This window comes from Eleutherodactylus coqui, chromosome 9 (assembly GCF_035609145.1).
Source record: "Eleutherodactylus coqui strain aEleCoq1 chromosome 9, aEleCoq1.hap1, whole genome shotgun sequence".
NCBI classification, from domain to species: Eukaryota; Metazoa; Chordata; class Amphibia; order Anura; family Eleutherodactylidae; genus Eleutherodactylus; species Eleutherodactylus coqui.
This window is the reverse complement of record NC_089845.1, coordinates 69530319-69551520: the sequence shown is the minus strand read 5'-3', so window position 1 is coordinate 69551520 and position 21202 is coordinate 69530319. Positions and strand designations below refer to the sequence as shown.

The following is a 21202-nucleotide window of genomic DNA, read 5'->3' as shown; positions in this document are numbered from 1 at the left end:
GTAGGTGGCCAGAATCAAGTATGATTACAAGGATAAGGCCAAACAGAATGGCATTCGGTGACCAGGATGCAGGAAAAAACTGTGCTAAGATCTGGTTGAGAGAAGTTTTCAACTGTTAAAGTGGCCATACAATATTGCAAGAAAACATCAGTTTGACCTGAAAACCCACAAAGCCATTAACAATCATTTCAATTGCCCACAGTACCTGCAAAATCATGAGGCTGTTAATCATTTTGAAAAGTGGTTCTCGACAGCAAGCATTTTTTTTCATGTGTGACTACCACTCAGTATGTACTTATCCTAATACGTGTTTGACATCCTGCTGGACATAAATTCTTTAAACCACTACTCCATTCAGTTTACTATAAAAATGAGAAAGCATTAAAAGAAAGTAACACGTTCAAAACAGTAAAAAAATCATTTCTAAAATCCCATTTTAGAATACTTAAAGTACCTGCAAATATCCCCGCCCCCCCCATACTCTATTAAGACAGTTTTCAAGAATAAACAATATATTTCTTTATTCTGATTGTGGATCATAAGGAATATTGAGATACAGTATCTAGTGCAAATGATTGCTGACCTGCAGCATATAGGAGCTAGTATTCACAATATCATTACTCATAATAATAATATTTGGCTTAGTCTCATTAGTCTCTAAATCTTGCATATCCAAGTTTATCCATTTGGGTCCAGCATATTTCCTCAATCAATGCAATATCTTCTCTAGGCATATTTAACTTCCATGTGTTTATATTTGCAGATGAAATTTCTCCTTCATGAGGAAGATAAAATAAGTTAGTGTAACTTGCAAACATTATTTGATTTAAACTTGCAGGAGAAAGAGGAATGCCAAAAAAACTATATATTTTTTGAGTCGTTTCTTCAGGGAAGTTTACAATGTCCTCAAATTTAATCAAAAGGTAACTTTTTGATTGTAAATCATTATTAATTCTAATAGCTGCTGCAGTATTGGCAAGCCATACATGTGAAAGTTTCGTCAGAGCATTTGATTTAGGATTAGTAAGCTCTTCTTTTAATGAGTCATATTCAGGAGCATAACCAGCATTTGATCTACATTTCTGCTTTTCTTCATCTTTGAACATTGTTGATAAACGTTGGTCAACATTTCTTAAGGAGAACAGGCTCGGACTGCTTTTATACAACATTGAATAAATCCAAGAACGTGGGTCTCGTACAATAAATAATGCCCTTAGTGGAGATCCAATAATTTTTTCAATGAATGGAAGCCTTAAAGTCCAGCTCCCACTGCTTAAACTAAGTACTGGCTGAGCTTTGGGGAACAATGTCAGATGTTTGCGAAGCTGCCTAACATAATCAGCATCTCTGTCATAATATCCTTTGTATCTAGTTTTTTGCTCAGAAAATGGATCTCTTCTCTTATATCGTCTTTTTTTATCCTTGCTAATTGCTAAGTGGTGAAAAAGCTTAGGTTTTAAGGGTTCATGTAAATCAATATTCTGTAAATGAAGTTTTGTGTTCTGAAGCAGCGATTGAAGCCAACCCTGAATAAGTTGAAAGTGTCCATCCACAACATCAGAGCTGGTCCATTCACATGGATCCACAAATGAATCAATTTTGTATTCTGCTTCTGGAATGTCAATGTAGACCGTAGGAATCTTAATATAAACAAAATCGGAACTGTTGAAAAAAAGTTGCTTTAAAATGTCAGCACCAGAACCTGGTAGAGATGTAATTACTACAGTAGGCAGATCAGAATGAACTTCACTTTTCTTAATGCCCTCTGTATCTATTCCCTCACTACTCCACTTTGAACAAATAGGTTGAGTACATTCTGTCCATACATCTATTAATTCAAAAACCCACAGTGCTATAATCAATACTAGGATCCAACGCATCAACTTACCAAAAGGAATATAGAATCTCCAATGAAATGCTAATATTCCCAAGCTGGCACACAATATTAAGCCAATCATCAAATTGATTTTTAGCCCAAAGTGAAATACATTCATACCAATTAATTTGCTTGTTTTGGTAATTTGTTCAGTGCCCAAGCCAAATCGAATTATTCTATTCGGATCTTCTAACTTTGCATAACCCCCAAAGCCAAGAAAATTGAATCTGACCTCAAGATCATTATAGTCTGTTACTATATACACTATATTTTCTGTATTATTAACTTTAAGAGATATTTTAACACCATACTTGCTATTGTCTAGGAATTTCAGATTTGACACATTAACATATGGTCCATTAAATACATAAGCAATCCTTGATATTTTTTGGTTTAACTGAAAGGTAACATTTACAAATTGTGTCCAGCGCTTTTTGAATTCTGCTGTTTGCTCAGCTTCCTGAATTCTACCTACTGGACTATTACCATTTTGGTCTATCCAAATCATTTTGTAATGTGCATCCCATATATCCATCATAGCACCATTAAATTTATTAAGAAACTTAAATGGGACATACTTAAAATCAATATCTAGATTATGAAAAAAGGCACTAACTAGAGACAGTGGAGAATCTTCATGCTTTTCAATATGATCAACTACAAGCAGTGTCTGGTGATTTAAAAGCAGCAAGCAACGGTAGACACTTTTTAATCTCATGGAAGACGAGTAGGCAGAGACAGCTTCACCACTCAAAAACATTGTCTCCCCTTGTTGACTTGCTGTGATCACCTCACCAGCTGCATCTCCAGATTGATTTGTTGTCCATTTTAGCCATTGTGAACATTCACCAAGTTGACCTTCCCAGGGTTTATTGCACTGACTTGTAGGAGAAGGAGCAAAAACTAAAATATTATTTAAATGACTTAGTTTTGGTCCATAGAGAGCCTCTGAAACAAACACTTGTCCATTAGGAGCAAACGTGAAAGAATTTTGATCCGGATGTTCATGACCAGGATTGAAACTTCTCCATCCATCTATCCAGGAATATGGTTGAAAGTGAACAATATCATAGACTGCTCGACCACCAAGCTTTCCAGACTTAAATGAAAGAAATGTATTAGTTTGAATATTAGGCAAGCCAGCACCATATGTTACGACTCCCCAGTTAGGAAACACGTGCATTCTTGGTGTGCCATGATCAACTGGTGGATGAGAAGTAAGTTCAGGATTATACCACAAATATTCTGTGTGAAGTGTGCTCCACCTTTGTGCTGTAGATTGTACCATAGGTCCATCTTTTGGTCTATGTTGTCTGATCTGGCTGGCCAACCAATTTCCAGCTCCATTCTTCAAAATGAATGTATCAAGAAATACCAACTGGCTTTCTGGTCCATAAAACCAATTGTAATTAGAATCTGCTATTCCTACTGTTCTTTGATAACCTGGCAACAAAGTAGAATAGTAAAACCAGAAGTGCATTCTCAGCCAGTTGTTGTCAAAATGATTCATACCAAAATGGCGTTTTGCTAAGAAAACATATTGTGTAATTGATTTTGCTGTATAGCTACCATATGCAACGCCTTCATCAAGAGATCCATCCACAACATGATTCAGAAGGAACATTGTTTTTTCCATTGCATCCACAACTGTTTGTTTCCATATATTAGCTTGCTTTGCTTTGTGCTCTTCCACAACTATTGCTCCTATGAGCAGCGCTAGCATATTAGTAGTTTGGTGGTTGTGGAGAAATTGTTTCCCCCAAGCACGAACTTTGGAATATTCATACATTTCATCACTAACGGTTTGAATTTTTTCTAAATACTTTTGTCTTCTATCACTGTCAAGAAAACGGTATAAAAAGTCAAACGCTGTGGCAAATCCTGTCAACGAGTGTGCAAGCGGTACCTCGTCACCAGGTGCATTTTGAACTAGCCAGTTTTTGTAACTGACCATTCTGTCCATATATTCCAGTGCAAAAGTGAATGCTGTTTTATCATCTGGAAACAACAGGCAATACAAAGCCAATGGTGGCAAATTATTTCCATAAATCTCATTCCATTTAGCTGCAAAGTCAGCATGCTTTAGAGGGGGCAAGAAGTAAGATGGATTAGCCAGCATCTTGTTGACTGCAGTTCTAATTGCTCTAAATAAATGTAAATGAGTGGTGTGGGACTTCAGCCTCAACCCTTGAACATCTGCACTATCAAAATATAGTCTTGGATGTGAAGGATTGTTTTTCTGCTTGAAACTAGTATTAACACTAAATAATTGGTTATACGGAGTGATATCTGCTTTCAGTGCCATCCAGTCTTCAGTATAATTGCTACAACCGACAGAAAACAGAAAAATAAAAAACATTGCTAAAACAGAGTGTCCTAAAACAGTTGAAGCCATGTTCCATTTGGTTATAAATCAATGACACGTCTTTCTATTTTCTTTAGCTTTTTTAGGGAACTTGTCGACTTGATGTATATTTTCAGACTTGCTTTTAAAATATATTGGTAAATTCATATCAAGAGACTTTGCGCATTCAGGATATGTTGGTTACAAATTACAGTATCTATTTCATGGCTTGTCTTTGAGCATAATGATTATGTTTGCAATAATGGTATACAATAAGACATATATATGGTGCAAGTTATAGATTTTTTTAAAGTCTGTGATTGCTATGGATACTTTGCTGTAAGTGGGAACAGAACTAGAGTTAAACATTGGGTCTTTGTGACGTATATACATACTTGCTCACTTATATAACTGTTGAGCACAACTGCTACATTTGCTCTGTATTTTATGAGTCAAGTCTTGAGTGACTGCCAAAAAGCATATGTGAAAAGGATTTTGTGCCATTAATTCATTTTCCTGTTGTCAGCAATTAAAAGGCTTGCCACGTTGAAGAAAAGCTTTCATTTTTTCTTCTGGATGTGCGTTGTTGTATTAGACAAATATTGTTTATCTTTGCTGTTTTTAGTTACGTGGTTGAAGTAGAGATAATCTCAGAAATTCGACATCTGCCTTTTCAGTTATTTCTGCTTCAATTTGCTGTCTTCAGCTGTGTAAGGCTTGGGTTTCCTAAGGAGAGAAACAAAGTCTCATGACAGAATGCCAAAACATTGTCAACTGTACATGTTCTAAAAGTGAAATATTTCCCTTTAGTTTAATAGATATGATGATTCACTAAAACGACTTCACAGAGAACTCATACACTTCACTAATTTACTGAATACTGTAGCAATAGTGTTGTCAGTTCTGCTTCGGTGACATACTTGTTTTCACAGATTGGTGAAAGTAGACCTCCAACTTTGAACATCATGGCTGTCAGGTAAAAAGTTTGTGCCGATTATTTGCATAATGATTATTTTAAATGTTGGGGTCCAACATTGCCATGAAGTTAAAAATGTAATTTAATTTTTTTTCTCAATAGGCAATACCTGAGTGTGATGCATTTTCATATAGATTTTTTTGGAATGTGTAGTGGATATAGCATGTGTGTACAAAAAATATTCTTTAATAGAAAACCAACATTGAAATAAAAAATACTTTACATATGATGTCAATATAAACTACCAGGCAAGTTCCCCCGTCACATATAGCGATTTGTTAGGAACTAGATATATTTGAACCTGGGTGATCAACAAAAACAGCTCAAACCACTAAGAGGCTGCATTTATATACAGCATTTTGCAGGATCATTTGCTGTTTTTCTTTTTTCTTAAGGCTGGTTTCACACGGGCGCCAAAATTGTACGATTGCCTTGCAATGTGGCAGTGCTGCAAATCAAATGTATGTGAATGTCAATGGGTTCCTTCACATTAGCAATGTTTTGTAGCCTGCTACATTGCGAGAGATTAAAAAAAACGCCGGTTGCTAAACATTGCCACGATTTGGGAGGTTTTGTAGCTCATGTTTCACTATAGAGCCATCCTTTCTTTTGCATTGCATAAAAATGTGATTTTCATGCGTTGTGGTGCAATTTTTACAGTAGAAAGTCCTACTGTAAAAGCCATAGAATAAGCCCTAGCTGCACTGAATGGCAGTGATTGGTTCATTGAGCGCTGGCTCCGATTGGCTAAGCTGCGGTATTCGAGAACCAATCACAAATAACACTTCCTGGAGGCAGGGATTTTGAAACTACAAGCCAGGAAGCGCATGCTGAAAACTATGAGCAAGTCTGCCAGAGCTAAGGAGGAGACGTGCAGCAGACTTGACAGCGGCTGTAAGGTGATTTTTTTTTTATGCTGCCAGGGCTTATTTTAAGGGTAGGGCTTATATTTAAAGCTGCCCAAAAAATCTTGGCAAAAGAGCTACAAAGTCACTCAAATTTGTAGCGACACAAAATCGTGATATTGCCACGAGAGAGTGCAGCGATATAGCACAGAACACAGATGGGATATCACTGTGATTTCCTTGCGACAATATCGCTGTCACTCGTGCGAAAGAGGTCTAAAGTTTAAAAATTGTGTGTGGCCAGATTACATGTTAAACTCTATAATGAAGTATGAAACCCACGGCATAGAAAGCTTATTTTGTGGAATCTACAAAGCTGTGCACATATGCAAAAAATAATGACACACCAAGCATAATTCGCACAGCAAACTTGTTGTGTAATTTCAGCTGCAGATCATGTGCCAAAATTCCATAACAATATGACTAAATGGTGCTTTAACAAACACCATTTACTCACAGTGAAAAAAAAATGCCCAATGCAAAACAATCATGCTGCCGATTTTCAAATCCGCAGCATGCTTGGTTGCAGAAAAGCAATGCATTTTCACAGTGGATTTCATTCACAAGAATGCAGTAAGTGACAACTGTGGTGAAAATGTTCACCAAACGAAGCCAAGTGTGTATTTACATGTGGAAAAATTCTGCTATGTGTGCACATGCCGCTACATGGGTGGACTGTCGCCCGTTACCCCCCACCTGCACCCACCCTAGAATAAAAAGAAACACAAGGAAAGTTTAAATTAGTGTGAAATATTTTTTCCAATTTTTTTATTGTCTAAACCAGCATTGCATCTTATAGACAGGTTCGTCTTAGTACAGTAATCATTAAAAAGGAATTTACTGCATAACTGTAACTAGAGGGTGTAAACTGAAATTGGATTCAGGGTATGGTCACGTTACGCGTATGCGCTGATGATGGTACATATTTTGAAGTGCATTTCAGTGCGGATTTGCCATGAAAGTCTAAGCTGAAGTTCACAGCAAACAATGGACGCAGATGTTTCTGCATTACATGAATGAATATGTCTTGTACTGCAAATGCTGTGATGTCTCACGTGAACATACCCTTATATAGCTTTCAATGAACTTCTAACAGTCCATATTTGATTAGTTTGGCCCAGTTAGCTGAGCTACAAATCTTTGAGTTTCTAGAATGCAAAATGTTAGCATTCTGAATATTTAAAGCAACATAAGGATTTCTAATATTCAAACTCTATATATGCTGGTATAGAAATGGTTTTTCCCTATACCTGTCAATTTGCTAGATCATGTTAAATTTGCTGTCTGAATTTTGACAACCAGATACAATTTAATTTTAAGTGAAATTAACTATTTCCTATTTGAATTCACCATTTTTATATAATTATACAGAATTGAACAAAAACGTCATTTGTATTCCAAGTAAAGCGAAGATGAAAGCATTTCCAAGACAAAATGTGTCAGTCAGAAAATGAACATTTACGGAATCCAAAAATAGAAATGATTTAGCATATTACAATACTGTATATTTCATACTCTTGTTTACTAAAATACAAGGAGTCAATTTTTAAATTCCTACTAAGGCCTCTTGTCTTGTCCACGGGCGTTGCGAAATCCCATGGCGAATCTCCGTCGCGGAAGCCGCCACCCAGGAGCGGGAGCCGACAGGTGGATCTTCACGGTCAGCCTATCTGACAGATAGGCTGACCGTGGAGAATTGTGGCAATTCTCAGCATGCTGCGAATTGCTGGCCACGAGTTCAGAGTTGCTAAGATTCTCCTCTCATGGACAGGGGGGGAGCGCTTTCCATAGCAACGCTATGGAAAGCGTGCATTGCGTTCCACGCGGCCGGACTATCGCCGTGGGGAACGAATTCAAAAACACCCGTGGACAGGCAGCCTAACCTATTAAGTCTAAAACTTAGCTGATGTATAGGGCTCGTTCAGCACCCATCTGAATGAGGTCATAGGTAAAACTTCCTTCCTGCTCATTTCACACAGGGAAAGGGGCTTGTAAAAATTGTAGTGCTCTGCATGCACTTTTTACAAGCATATTTTGGGTAGTGCTTTTTTATACTGACATTTTGTCATGAATTGTTGTTAATGTATATTGCACTTAAATAAAAGCCATTGACCACAAAAAAACCCAAAAAACTAAAATCGAGAAAAATGACACTAAGAAATTCACTGTTTGTAGTGCACTTCCTATTTCCCAATTACCTTACAGCTAGTATCTGGCCGCAACAATTTTAGAAAAAAAAAGTTAAATAATGCCAGGAAAAATGCTGCAAAAAACATTGCATGTTTCCTAAATACGCTTTGTGTCAATCCAAGGTTAAGGTTATTAAAATCCACATATTAGGCCAAAAGTCTAAATTTTTTTACTAAGACTTTTATAAATAAAACAGCCATAAGATGTTCTGCCAAACCTGCCTTGGCAAGATAGGTCATTACACTCTGGGGATTTAAGTACAAGAGCATTTCTATATTTTATGAGTACTAGCAATTACTTTACCAAATGATGGACTTAAACAAATCCATTATTTGTTAGACTGTTGTTTGCTGTATAAAGCCATGCATTAACAGTTCATTTGGCTCTATAAAGAAAAAAGAACAACGTTTAAAGGTAAGCAAAATTACAAGATTAAAGATTCAAACATCAAAATAAAACTAAGTATTATGGAGAAATATGTTTAATCGAAATAAAATCAAAATTTTCATTCCATTCTTCAAAAGCCTAATTTTAGTAGGAATCCTAAAGATATTGGCAAAAACAAGTACTGTACACATTAAAATTTTACCCATCCATCCAACAGTTAACCTGAAATCCCATTAATGTGATTAAAGGAGATACAAACAGGTGTATTTGTATCGCAATATCGTAGTCAGGAATATTTTGCTGGATCGTGTTCTCATAAGAACCAGTGACAAGGGTGAGCAGTGCAAAAAGTGTCTTCAAGTCTAACACTTGTCAGACTAACTGCAGACCCCGACACATACAAATGTATGACTGTATAGCTACATACATAAGGTAAAGTCCCCTGGTGCAAGCACTAAGTCATGACTGACTCCTAGGGTGACGTCACATCTTGTGTTTTTGCGAGTTGGTTTGCCATTGCCTTCCCCAGTCATTTTTTACCCCCAGCAAGCTGGGTACTCATTTTGCCAGGGGATGGAAGGCTGAGTCAACCTTAAGCCAGCTGCCTGAACCACACAAGGATTGAACCCACAACCTTCAGGTCGTGAGCAAGAGCTTAGGACTGCATTTCTTCTGCTTAACACAAAAGTCTGAGACTTTTACATACATAAACATACACTTAGTATGTTAACAAAACAAAACTTATTATACTTATCTTGTGAGTCACAAGACTTTTTTACTAAGTTGCGCTGCTTGTCATCCTATTCTTCTACATACATAAACAGTAAAAGAATAGGATGACAAGCAGCGCAGCTTACTGAAAACAGTCTAGTGACAAGATAAGTATAATAAGTTTTGTTTTGTTAATGTCCTAAGTGTTTAATAAAGGCATTTCAAGACTAGTGCAGCCCGAAAAGAGGCTTCTTCTAAGGCCTCAGTCACACGGGCGCATCGGCACCCGTACACCGGCGCCCGTGTGACTGACACCAGGAGACGGATGTATCTGAAGACGGCCGTCTCTCTGCAGCGCCGGAGGAAAGAACATGTGACCGGCTTCATTGCTGGTCATGTGTTCTTTCCTCCGGCACTGCAGAGAGACGGCCGTCTGCAGGTACGTCCGTCTCCTTCCTGCAGTCACACGGGCGCATCGGCGCCGGTGTACGGGTGCCGATGCACCCGTGCGACTGAGGCCTTATACTGTATGCATGAAAGACCCTCTTGTCGACTTATCAGTATGAAAGGGCAGATGCAGTAATTCAATTCAAACAGTAATTTAAATATGTATTTGTTATTATGTGTGTTTACAAACAACGTTACTGTAGTTTATATAGTCACTAACTTAATAGAATTGAATACATTACATTTAGGCCTCAGTCAGACGGGCGATTTGTCGCGCGATTTGCGCATGCGCATGCTTCCGGCAATTTTTTAAAACCATTGCTTTGCAATGGTATTGGACACATGAGAGCTTTTTATGCGCTCGTCCGATAAATTATATAACAGAAATCGCAGATCGCACCTATCTGCGATCTGCGATTCCTGTTCTCTTCTCTATATGCGCTCAATGTGGCCGGCGGCAGCAGCGCCGACCCCATTGAGATCATATAGAAGACAAATCATTCTTCTCTGCCACAGCTGTAACAGCTGTGGCAGAGAAGAACGATGTTTGCCCATTGAATTCAATGGAGCCGGCAATATAGCCGGCTCCATTGAAAGCAATGGGCTGCCGGCGAGTGTGGGATGAATTGTCGGGAAGGGCTTAAATATATAAGCCCTTCCCTGCAATTCATCCAGAAATGTGTTAAAATAAAAAATATATATATACTCACCTTGTCCCGGCAGCCGGAGTTCAGCCCGGCTGGCCTGCAGTGGGTGTGAAGGGGGTGTGACTCAAAGCTGCCCCTGATTGGCTCAGCCTGAGCCAATCAGAGGCAGGTCTCACTCACACCCATTCATGAATTCAGGTATTTTTTGTCATAGATTGTTTATGAAAAAGCCTGAAGTGTGTGCTATACTGCTACTTTAAACCATAATAGCTGGATTGTCGAAGATATTCATTTTCAAGACACTATAGCCAGAAAGAGGGAGAGACAAGAGAATATCACCCATGGGGAAAAAAAGGAGCAAAACACTGGCAAAAGAAAATAGTCCTAACATACGGAGCTTATTTGCAGAGAAAAAATTCCTTAGAATTAGAATTCCTTAGAAACGTAACCTTTCCAAACCACTCAAGCCTGCTAAAAGAATTTTTAAGAACAAATGCTGTTTAACAGTCACACTGTTAAAAAAAGGATACTGCATTAGCTAATAAAACAAAACGTTATTGTTCTCAGAGAAACAAACACAATTTTATAGCTATACCTGTGAGGACCGGCGGCTCTCAGGGTCTCCGTGCCAGCATTGCCGGTCCTATCACCCGGGCTGCAGCTCAGAGGAGCCCCGGTCTTTGTGACCTCCTTTGGCCACCGTAATCCTAGACACCAGCTCCAGACGCGCGCTCCTGTACTCCGGGAGCTGGCGCCTAGGTAGCTGGCCTGCAGGGAACGTGGTGGGTGCCGGCCTGCGCCACATCCCCATTACCATGACACCCAGGGCATGCTTGCTCTGTCTCTGCCTGTCTTTAGCAGGCACTGGGGGGCTGTTTCTCCAGCATCTTGTGATTGGGTCTTGCTGCTGTCAGGCTCCCCGCCACAGCAGCAAGACCCCTTCTGACAGCATTTAAACTGCTCAGTTTCCTTCAGATTTTTCCAGTGTATGTTTGGTCTCCAGCTACACCCATGTTACCTTGGATTGATGCCCTGTTTGGATTCACTTGCTTTGGACCTGACTTCGACTTTACCTGACCCCTTGTACTGCGTTCTCTCCTGTTACCGACCCGGATTGCCTGACCTGCCTTTGTGTTTGTTTGTTTTCCTGTATTTGTCTGTGAGTCTGGCTCCTGCCCCGCATCCCTAGTGAGCCTAGGAACTGTCGCCCAGTTGTCGTCCTAGGGCCTAGCCTAGGGCGGCAAGTAGGTAGGGACAGGGGTTTCGGGTAGGACCAGGGACTTCCACCTGCCCGGACTCCAGTCGTGACAATACCCTTTACTGCCTAACAAAAGGAAATAGAGTAAGCTTTTGAGACTAGTTAGGTTTCTTCATCAGCTGTATTTAACAAAATATCAGTAAAAACATACACATCAGAAATAGCAGAAACATGGCAGAATTAAATGGCAATTAAATTGGCATTTTATTCAGTTATTTTTTGAATGCCAATTTTTGACAACATTTTGTAATAACATGTGTATTTCTTCAGATAATTTGTTATATTAGCCTGATGAAGAGACCTAAGTAAGTATAGGTATTGAAATCTTGTTGTCAACATCATTTCTTTTTGTCAGCCATTAAAAGGTATCATATATACAAGATTATTTCGTTTCTCTTACTGAGAACAACATTTTAGTCAGCTACATATAAAAATACTTCAATCATTTTTAAGGCTCAGACTTCACAGTGAACTTTATGCATTGCAGTAATATTTTGGGCTATCAGGCCCATCTCCCAGCTCTATGTTGTATACATACATTCAAACATACTTCAGCCATTGTTGTGGCCTTTGTCCCTTTGATTGCAATTGAGAAGCACTAGAATAGTGAAGACCACATGTGAAATCTGCACATGTAGCCCCTCACTTGTGGCTTTAAATAGAAGCAGATGGGTATAATTATTTATCATTATTAACATGATACCAAATATTCCGCATAGATACAGATGCTTACAATATGTGTTATCTGGTCTATAATGAACAGGTTTTCTTTCCTTTTTCCTTTTCTAGCTCTGTGAAAATATGGAATATTACAGCTGTAGAATAATTCTGTAATGCATGCAGTCTTTCAAAATTCACATAGCAGATGAATTTAACTTATAGAATAGATGAAAAATGGATTCCATTGTGTACTTCAATTAAAGGGGTTCTCCAAGTTATTGTTTTTTAAATTCCTGTTTTGCATACCTAAAAATAATAAAAGGGCCTATACTCACCTCCTTCCTGGATCCTCGCAGCTCCAGTGCCACATCCTCCGGTCTTTTGTATAACACTGTGTTACAGCCTGCAGTCAGCCGGCATACAGGACATCATTGGCTGCTGTAGCCTATTACAGAACTCAGCATTTGAGCTTTGAGGTCTGTGATTGACTGCAGCACCCTGTCCATCCCTTGAACAGGCGGACTGCAGGCTATCAACACAGACCCGGAAGGGAGAACAGACCTAGAGTTGACAGCATCCGGAAGAGCTGAGCATACATCTTTTAAGATTTATGAGCATGGGAAAAATGAATTTTAAAAAAAATAGTCCCTTTAAGTGTGTGTTAATGAAAATCAAATTAACAACTGTAGTGTTTACTAATGTGTGTATTTGGGAGAGTAAAGTAACTCAAATTGATTGACCCAAAATCACAGCATAGATCCAAGGATTCCGGAAATCAGCTTGTTTGACATATTGTATAATTATTAAATAAATGAACACGTATTCAGTAGACAATGAGATTTAGGGATTATCTAGAAAAGTGATTATAGGGGTTGTGCCAAGGGGATAACTTATCTCCCAGAAGTGTCTAACTGCAGGAGGTCCAACCACTGTGATCCCACTAATCACAAGAACATAGGTCCAGAGTGACTGGGAATAAATTCATTAACTTCCATTGGACTGCTGGAGATAGCTGAGTACAAGCATTTGGCAATCAACTCCAGTCATAGACATCAAAAATCTTAAATAGAATATAAATATAACACTTAATACATATAACAATCAGCAATGCACAATGTCTAATATATGCCTCTATAATATCCCAACATATTGAGCTAGTGTAGTTTGAAAATGTGTTGTACAATTGTATATATTAAAAAGGAGTATTCCCATCTTATACATGTACGGCATATTCACAGGATATAAAATTAATTTTTGATAGATGCAGGCACGCACAAAAACACGCTCGTGTGAAGCCACCCTACAATGGAGAAAGTTGGCTTCCACCTCATTGGGTGTTTTCTGCCTTCCTCTGTATCAATATGGGAAAGGGGGTCCATGTGAGGTGTTAATAGGCTGAACTGGGTGGACATATGTCCTTTTTTCAGCCCTACATACTATGTTACTATGCCATGTCCACTGGTAAAATTGGCTGTTCTTTCCATACATCCCACAGAAGTGAATGAGTTATCGAAAAAGTGTGCAAAAGCCAGTTCGGATGTCTCCGTAATCCAGGGCAATGGTTGCTGTTGGTATTCACATCTAAACCAACTTTGGCTAATATGGGAATACCTCTTAAAGATTCTGAGCATATTTGGTATGCGGGGTCTCCTTATGAACGAAAATGTACTGCACATTGGAATCCACTGTAAATGAGAGGTATACACAATATACTCATGATGTAATAATAGCCATCTAAATATTAATACATACAACTGTACCACATTGGGTTATTTTTAATTGCATAAAGTAATATCTTGGTGTCTATGTAATGAATTGATCGCATCAGCACTTTTATTCCTGTTGTTGTATATAGTATATAGATTTTTTTAGACACGTTTCTTTGTGCTGTGGTATTTTTAGCATTGGTCCATATCCTTTTTAATTTTTTATGAATTTTTGTATCAATTATGCATAAAATTGTAGGTGTTGCTACTGATTTTTTCTGGTTTTTCCAGGTAAGTCCTATTTGATGCTAAAAGCAGAGGCTATAGAACAATATATAAAGTTGCTGATGTATATATGTTTAAACTAAAATGGGATAAGAGAAAGAATATTCTACCAATTAGGTGTTACTGCTCTGGCTACATGGTTCAGTGGAGTTATTGTAGAAAAACTGATTGCTGATAAATGGGGTGACATTTACAAGCTGGAAAGCAAAGTAGAAAAGATACGTTATTAATGAAAATGGATCAATATCTAACTGCAAAGTCATGCTGTTCTAGCGCATGCTATTGAACAGTAGTGAACGGGACTGCAAACTGTATACTAATGAACTTTTACCTTAGTTACGCTGCCCATACACCTATCGGATGAATGGCCGTTCAGCTGTTCCTACTGGCTCCTCCTTACACAAATGTTCAAATTGCCACGCTTTCATGTGCGTAGGGAGGTAAGCCACAGGTAGACAGCTCTGGTGTTGGCTTATCTCCCAGGGAACAAAAGAATTGAGTGTAATTCAACATCCTGGATCCTTCTTTTCCCCCAATATCATCTGTCATGGGAAAAGTTGAACAGACCCCCCAGACACACATCTGAACCTGCAATAATCATAGGTTTGGACGGCTAACGTCTAAGGTGTGTAGAGGCCTTTAGGTAATGTACTAAAAAAGCATTGTTTTTTTTTAAAAACGCTTTTTTGCAGCATTGTCTGATATTGTTCTTCTAAAATGTTACAATTTAACATTATTGTAACTGCTGGTTAGGGATGGAGTCCAGCAGGAACAGGCCAGAAGCAACACTCGTGGTGGCAGGGTCTGTGCTGCCATAGCTGTAATGCTTAGTAGCATGGTATCAAAGCTCCAAGCATGGCTTAGGCTGTTTTCACACGGCCGAGAAAATCACACGAGAGTTGTGTGTTTTGCGAGGAACACAAATCTTACTCGAATATGAACCTCATTCTTTTGAATAGGTTTATATACATGAACAATTTTTTTCCTGCACCGTGGTGCGAGAAAAAAAACCAAACATCACGTCCTGTCCTATCTTTCGGCATTCTCTCGGAACAGCTCACCCATTGTTTTCAATGATGCATGGAAAAATACATTGCACGGCGTGAAAACAATGGGAAACACTTGATAATCTACCGGAGGGGGGTGGGGAAATCGCAATTCTTCTGAAATGATGGGAGGCATTTTTGACACATGTTGGCAGGTGCAATATTGGGCGGTGTTTTATGGCCCAATATTGTGCTCATCCATGTGAAATTAGCCTTAATCTGACATTGATAAGGCTTGTTTTAGTGCGGCTCTGCTAGGTGATGTTACACACTAGAAAATATGAAAGAGGATGTACAGACAGTCATAGCGTGACTCACAATACACCTTGTTATGGCGGTCACTAATGGGTTTCAAATCTGCACATTCACCTCTTCAAGGCAGTGACTTGGCCAACTACTGACAGCCAGGCTCCTACTCTAACTGCTAGAAAGGAAGAATCCTGAGATCCTGGCAGTTTAACCCCTTACAAACCCCAATCAATAGCAACTACAGCATGTAAGCAGTGGGCTCACTGGGCAACCGGAGGCATGACAAAAGCCTCTGTGTCTGCATCGTAATTCAGCCCATTAGGTCCGACCTACAGCAGAGTGTAATAGGGTGATATCATAGGCTTAGTGGGATGCATTACAAAAATAATGCAGCGTGTTATACTAGTGATCGAACTATCGCATCTTCAAGTGCTCTTGATGACAAAACATAGTGTCAAAAAAAGGTTAATAAAGTTTGATTTAAAAAAAAAAAATCTGGTTTAACAAGAAAATACACACCTTTACCCAGAAAACCCCTTTTTAAATGGATAAAATACCCAAACAGGTTTTAAAAAGCAGCACATAATAGGCATTACCATGTTCATAACAATCCAGACAATGAACATTGTTTGTTGTTTCTCTTGCTTGGTGAACGCCATAAAAATAGTTCAAAAAAGTAATGCCAGAATTGCTATTTTTTTTTGTACATCTCCCAAAAGGCGCAATAAAAAGCAATCCAAAAGTTATATGTACATCAAACTGGTATTAATAAAAACTATAACTCTTCCCACAAAAGACAAGCTCTCTTATCATTCTGCTGGGTCTTAGGGCTTATTTACAGGAGCTTATATTGGATGGCCGATATACGCTTCCATCTAAGCAGTTCCCGCCCTTCCTCCCACTCACCAGCTCTCTGCCTCTCTCCTCCCCTCTGTGCGGGTTGTAATGGGAGTGGGTGGGATGGAGCTATGCTCCCACCATTTGTCCATAGCCAGCAGTGGGAGTGGGCGGGACAGAGCGGACTTAGCTCCGCCCCTCCCATTGCAAACACTGGACTAGAGGAGACAGGCAGACAGCTGCTGAGGGGAAGGGGGGAACTGTTCAGATGGAAGCGTATATCGGCCGGCCGTGAAAACGCCGGCCAATATACGCTCATGTAAATAAGCCCTTAAAATGTGGCGATGCTAAAGTAGTAAAAAATAAAAAAATTAAAACTTTAAGTTTTGGCATTGCATCAATTTTGCTGAACCAGATTAGAAAATCATCATGTTATTTTTACAAATTGTGAACGCCGTGAAAACAAAACCCAAGAAACAATGGGGGAATTTCTGGGGTGTTTTTTCCATCTCCCCCTAAACAAATGTAATAAAAGTTATACAACACATCCTATGTTCCCAGAGTGGTGCCATTAAAAAATAAAAGCTCTCGTATGGCTATGTGAACGAGTTATGGCTCTTGCAATTCGCTTGGTCCTTGATGCACAAAATAAATCGGACACTAAGAGGTTAAATATATATACAGAAAAATGTAACAAATTGCTTTTCAGTTATGTATTTTTAGATTTGAAACTAATTGCATAATGAGCAGCCATACCAGACATGCTGAAGTGAATGATCTTGCTGGATGTGTTTACATTTTCTTATTCTTGTTTATACATCTTGTAGCTAGAGAATATTTTCTCCGAACACAAAGCGTTCTTTCACAACGGCAGACAGATTTATGAGTGTATTTACTAAAGGAACTGAAGCTGTTCTGCAGGCAAAGGGTGGTCACACCAAATATTGATTTCATTCGCATGTCTCTTTTATTCATTCACTTTGCATTTTATTGGGCAAACTTAACACTTCTATTTCTGAAAACATTCGTACTTTACAGCATTTTTTCCACACCTGCCTAAAACTTTTGCACGGTACTGTTTATATTTACCCGCTTACCTTTCAAAAAATACTGATGTGTCCACCATTTCCTTTTGTGAAGAAAAAAAACACTTCCCATATACTGCCCGCTGCTATAAGTGTATGAGATTCTTTGGGCGACAGATGGCATCTACTGGAGGAATTTGTCACAGGTATACATTTATTACATCCAGTAATAACTGTATACAAGATACTAAGCACATACTTTATTATGGGACCCTATGGGCAACAGATGGCACCTGTCAGAGGCTTCCATCTACAGTATGTCATCTTGTACCACTCATCTCAAGATATCTCAGGCCAGTAGTGAAGGAAGTACAAATCTGTATGTCTCATAAGTCACTCATTGGTGGGGGTTCAGTTGAATCACTAGAATACAGTCTAAATTGGTGTGGCTATTTTAGCTTTATGTGACGCAGCACTGTTTCTGACAAGGCACAGAATTGGGGATGTATTTCTACAGAGTACTGGCAAAGTGGCAAAACAGAAGTGGCAAAGCATCGGGAGAAAAATTGTGGCCCTTTAACTCTAATGGGGCATAGCAGTTCCCCCTACAGATCACACATAAATGACATATTGTACAGAATTATCAAAAATGTCTGAACTGGGAATATGGCCGCGTGCACACGGGCGGGTCTTATTCTGCATTCAGAATCCCTTAGTGAAATCCAACCCTCTGCCCATCTGGCGTCCACACAGAAGTCCTTTTGCTGTATTCCGGATTGTCCGCACGGCGAGCCGTCAGACATTGGCAGTACAGATTATTTTTTTTTAAATCACTGCTTTTCTCGCGATGACGCAGAATCCACGGGCCTTTCCGCAATGTCATTGCGGAAGGGCTGCGGATCTGACAGCGTCCTTTGACTTTAATAGAAGCCGTCCATGCTGAGCCTGCACAGAATTTGAGCATGCTATGATTTCTTCTCTGCGAGCAAAAAATTGCAATGGATTTCCGCTCGTGGAGATGAAACCGTGATTTGCTATAGCATGTTTATGGGCAGTATTTGCTGTGGAATCTGAAGGTAGATACCCGCTCCGGATTCTGCTATGCAAATCAGCCCATGTGCAGGTGGTCTATCCCTTTAGGCCTTAGTGCTCACTCACATGGGCGTATTTTGTCTGCATATTAAGCATGTATTTTTTTACAAGCACAGTACGCAGTGCAAACAGCCCATGGATTTACATTGGGCCATTCAGACATGCATTGTTCATGCACCTAAATAAAATAAAAAACTCAGCATATCCTATTTGGCACGTAATACACCCATTATAGGCTATGGGTGCTTAAATTATGCAGTAAATACGTATGCTACATAATATTTTCTGCGTACTGTGTATTATGTACGTAAAAAATATATGCGAAATACACAGACAAAATGTGTGGGTCCTAGCTGTAAGAACTCCATGGAATAAGCTTTGGTCCCCTATCCTGGCTGCATTCCCCAACACATAGGTGGAGCCTTCTTTAGGCTCTCCTATAGGCCAACATTAATCAGTTCCTGCCCCATAACATACATGTATGTCATGGGAGGGAAGTGGTTAGCAAAAAATGCTCTACATGTATGTCATGTAGGTGGCATGGGCTCCGGAACAGATTCTGTGCCATCTGCAATGCAAACCAGCTGTAACTTATAGCTGGGGTCCTGCTGCAACTCTGAACCCCAGCATTACCTGTTAATAGGGCAAGTGAGCTATTTTTGTGATGTATTAGTCCTAAACCATTCCAATGGGTCTGTAATACTCAGGTGAGTGCTATGGAGTCTTCTAAAGCCAGTTATTTCACATTCATTTGTCACATAGTCTGAAAGCAGCTCAGTGCCATTCAAGGGAATGGGACTGAGCTGCTATACCAAGCACTGCCACTACAAAATGTACAGCACTGTGTCTGGTATGCAGTAAAGAGGCCATGACACTTGGCTGAGCTGCCTTTTCAAATAGCTGATCGACACGGGTCTCAAGCAGCGGAGCCCTACTGATTCAAAATTGCTGAAACATCCTGAGGATATGTCATCAATATTAGAGTCCCAAAAAACTCTTTGGAATATATTACCATTATATAAATACTGGCTCCCAAAGTCCACAGTTTGTCGCCAGCTCACAAATATCTAAATAAATATACAGTTTACACTCCTTTATCTTCTCCCTTCACTGGGGCACTGTTTAGTTTATTACTGATGACATGCTTGAAATTAAGAATCACCACAGTGAAGTCAATATGGGTGCCTTATCACTGATGCCAGGGTTACTTGATATGTGGTCCACACAGATGACAAGTCATTATGTAGTGCTGTAGGCAGAACCAGTAAAAGAATTGCAGAGCAGTAGGCATGAATCACAAATATGAGTATACCCCAAACCCCAAAGTTTTGGGGTTTTCTTTTTACATTTTGTGGCCAGAGAAATCCAATAGACATTGAACTTTATGGCTCACACATTGCTGTCTCACATATTACTGGACTATGTTCCCATGCTGCAGACTCATTGCACAAGTTCCTGTAACTGAAATCTGTCCCATTCATCTGAATGGGGTTGTTTAGTTGCCAGATTTCTGCAAACCCCATTCAGAGAATTGTGACAATAACATAATTTTCAGCACCAAATCTGTCTCTAATGCTATATTCATACACAGACGTCTACCTTATACATTGTTTCCTCTTTGCTTTTGATATTATTCATGAAGGTAAACTTTTAGCAACATTGCCCAATGATTACTCACATTCTTAATAAGAAAACACAACAAACACTATAAAAGTCAACATAGAATGAAAACCATCATCCACTAGATGGTGTCTAACCTTCATTATTTTCTTGCCACACACAAATAGAATTCTTGAGATCAACCTGAAGAAGTCGTAGCAGATTACGAATATACTCACCATACCATGGCAGGGTAAAGGCTGGCATTACATGGGGAATAATGTATCTTTGCTGCTGATGTGATGGACACTACTATCATTAGGATAGAATATGCTACTTTATTTCTTCTTCTGTTAGCAAATCAGAGTCCGCAATGAAACTTCAGCTCCGTATTGTCATCATGTTGCATTGTTAATGGAGTAGCTGTGAGCAATGCAGGAATAATAGTCTGCAGCCAAAGTCTGGAGAGGAAGTAAGAATTAGATTTCCAGTGTGCAGAGAAAAGCTTTCTTGTATGACTGCTGCAGCAGACTGTGCATTCCTTCCCAGCACAGCTAATAGAATCCTGCCATCCCTGTGCAGCAGGTCCAGCAATGAGACGTCAGCACAGGCGATCAGCATTCACCAGGGAATATAGACACATAACTGGGTGACTAGATCCAAGAAAAGGGAAATAAATAGCTGATTCTGGAGTGCAGCAAAGGGTGAAAGCTTCAATGTGATGGGGATGTGGGTGGAGCTCAGCAGACAGCTCACTTACTGCCTGATGTCCCCTGGATCCTAGTGCTGCTCCTTATAGCAATGGAAAAAGCAAGCCAGAGGTTTTGTGCATGCAGAATACAGTTAGCGATGTAGACAGACGTGAAAAAGCAGGTTATTACTTTACAGGTGAATAAGCTGCATACACAGACTTTGCTGGAAGTAATTAGTGTCAGTGAATTAATTATTAATTCAGCGTTATA

General features: G+C 39.3%; 1 protein-coding gene across 2 annotated transcripts; it reads right to left on the bottom strand.

Annotated features, from left to right (window-relative positions):
* Positions 1–537: 537 nt before the first annotated feature.
* Positions 538–20927, bottom strand: DSEL (dermatan sulfate epimerase like). Of its 2 annotated transcripts, none has more exons than XM_066579501.1 (2): positions 20480–20927; positions 538–4946 (listed from the first exon to the last, which is right to left on the bottom strand). In XM_066579501.1, the coding sequence occupies exon 2, from the start codon at positions 4269–4271 to the stop codon at positions 651–653; it is 3621 nt and encodes a 1206-aa protein (XP_066435598.1). In that variant the 5' UTR covers positions 4272–4946; positions 20480–20927; the 3' UTR covers positions 538–650. The 2 variants fall into 2 exon arrangements, with proteins under 2 accessions (XP_066435598.1, XP_066435599.1); XM_066579502.1 differs by lacking the exon at positions 20480–20927 and adding an exon at positions 11079–11205.
* Positions 20928–21202: the final 275 nt, after the last annotated feature.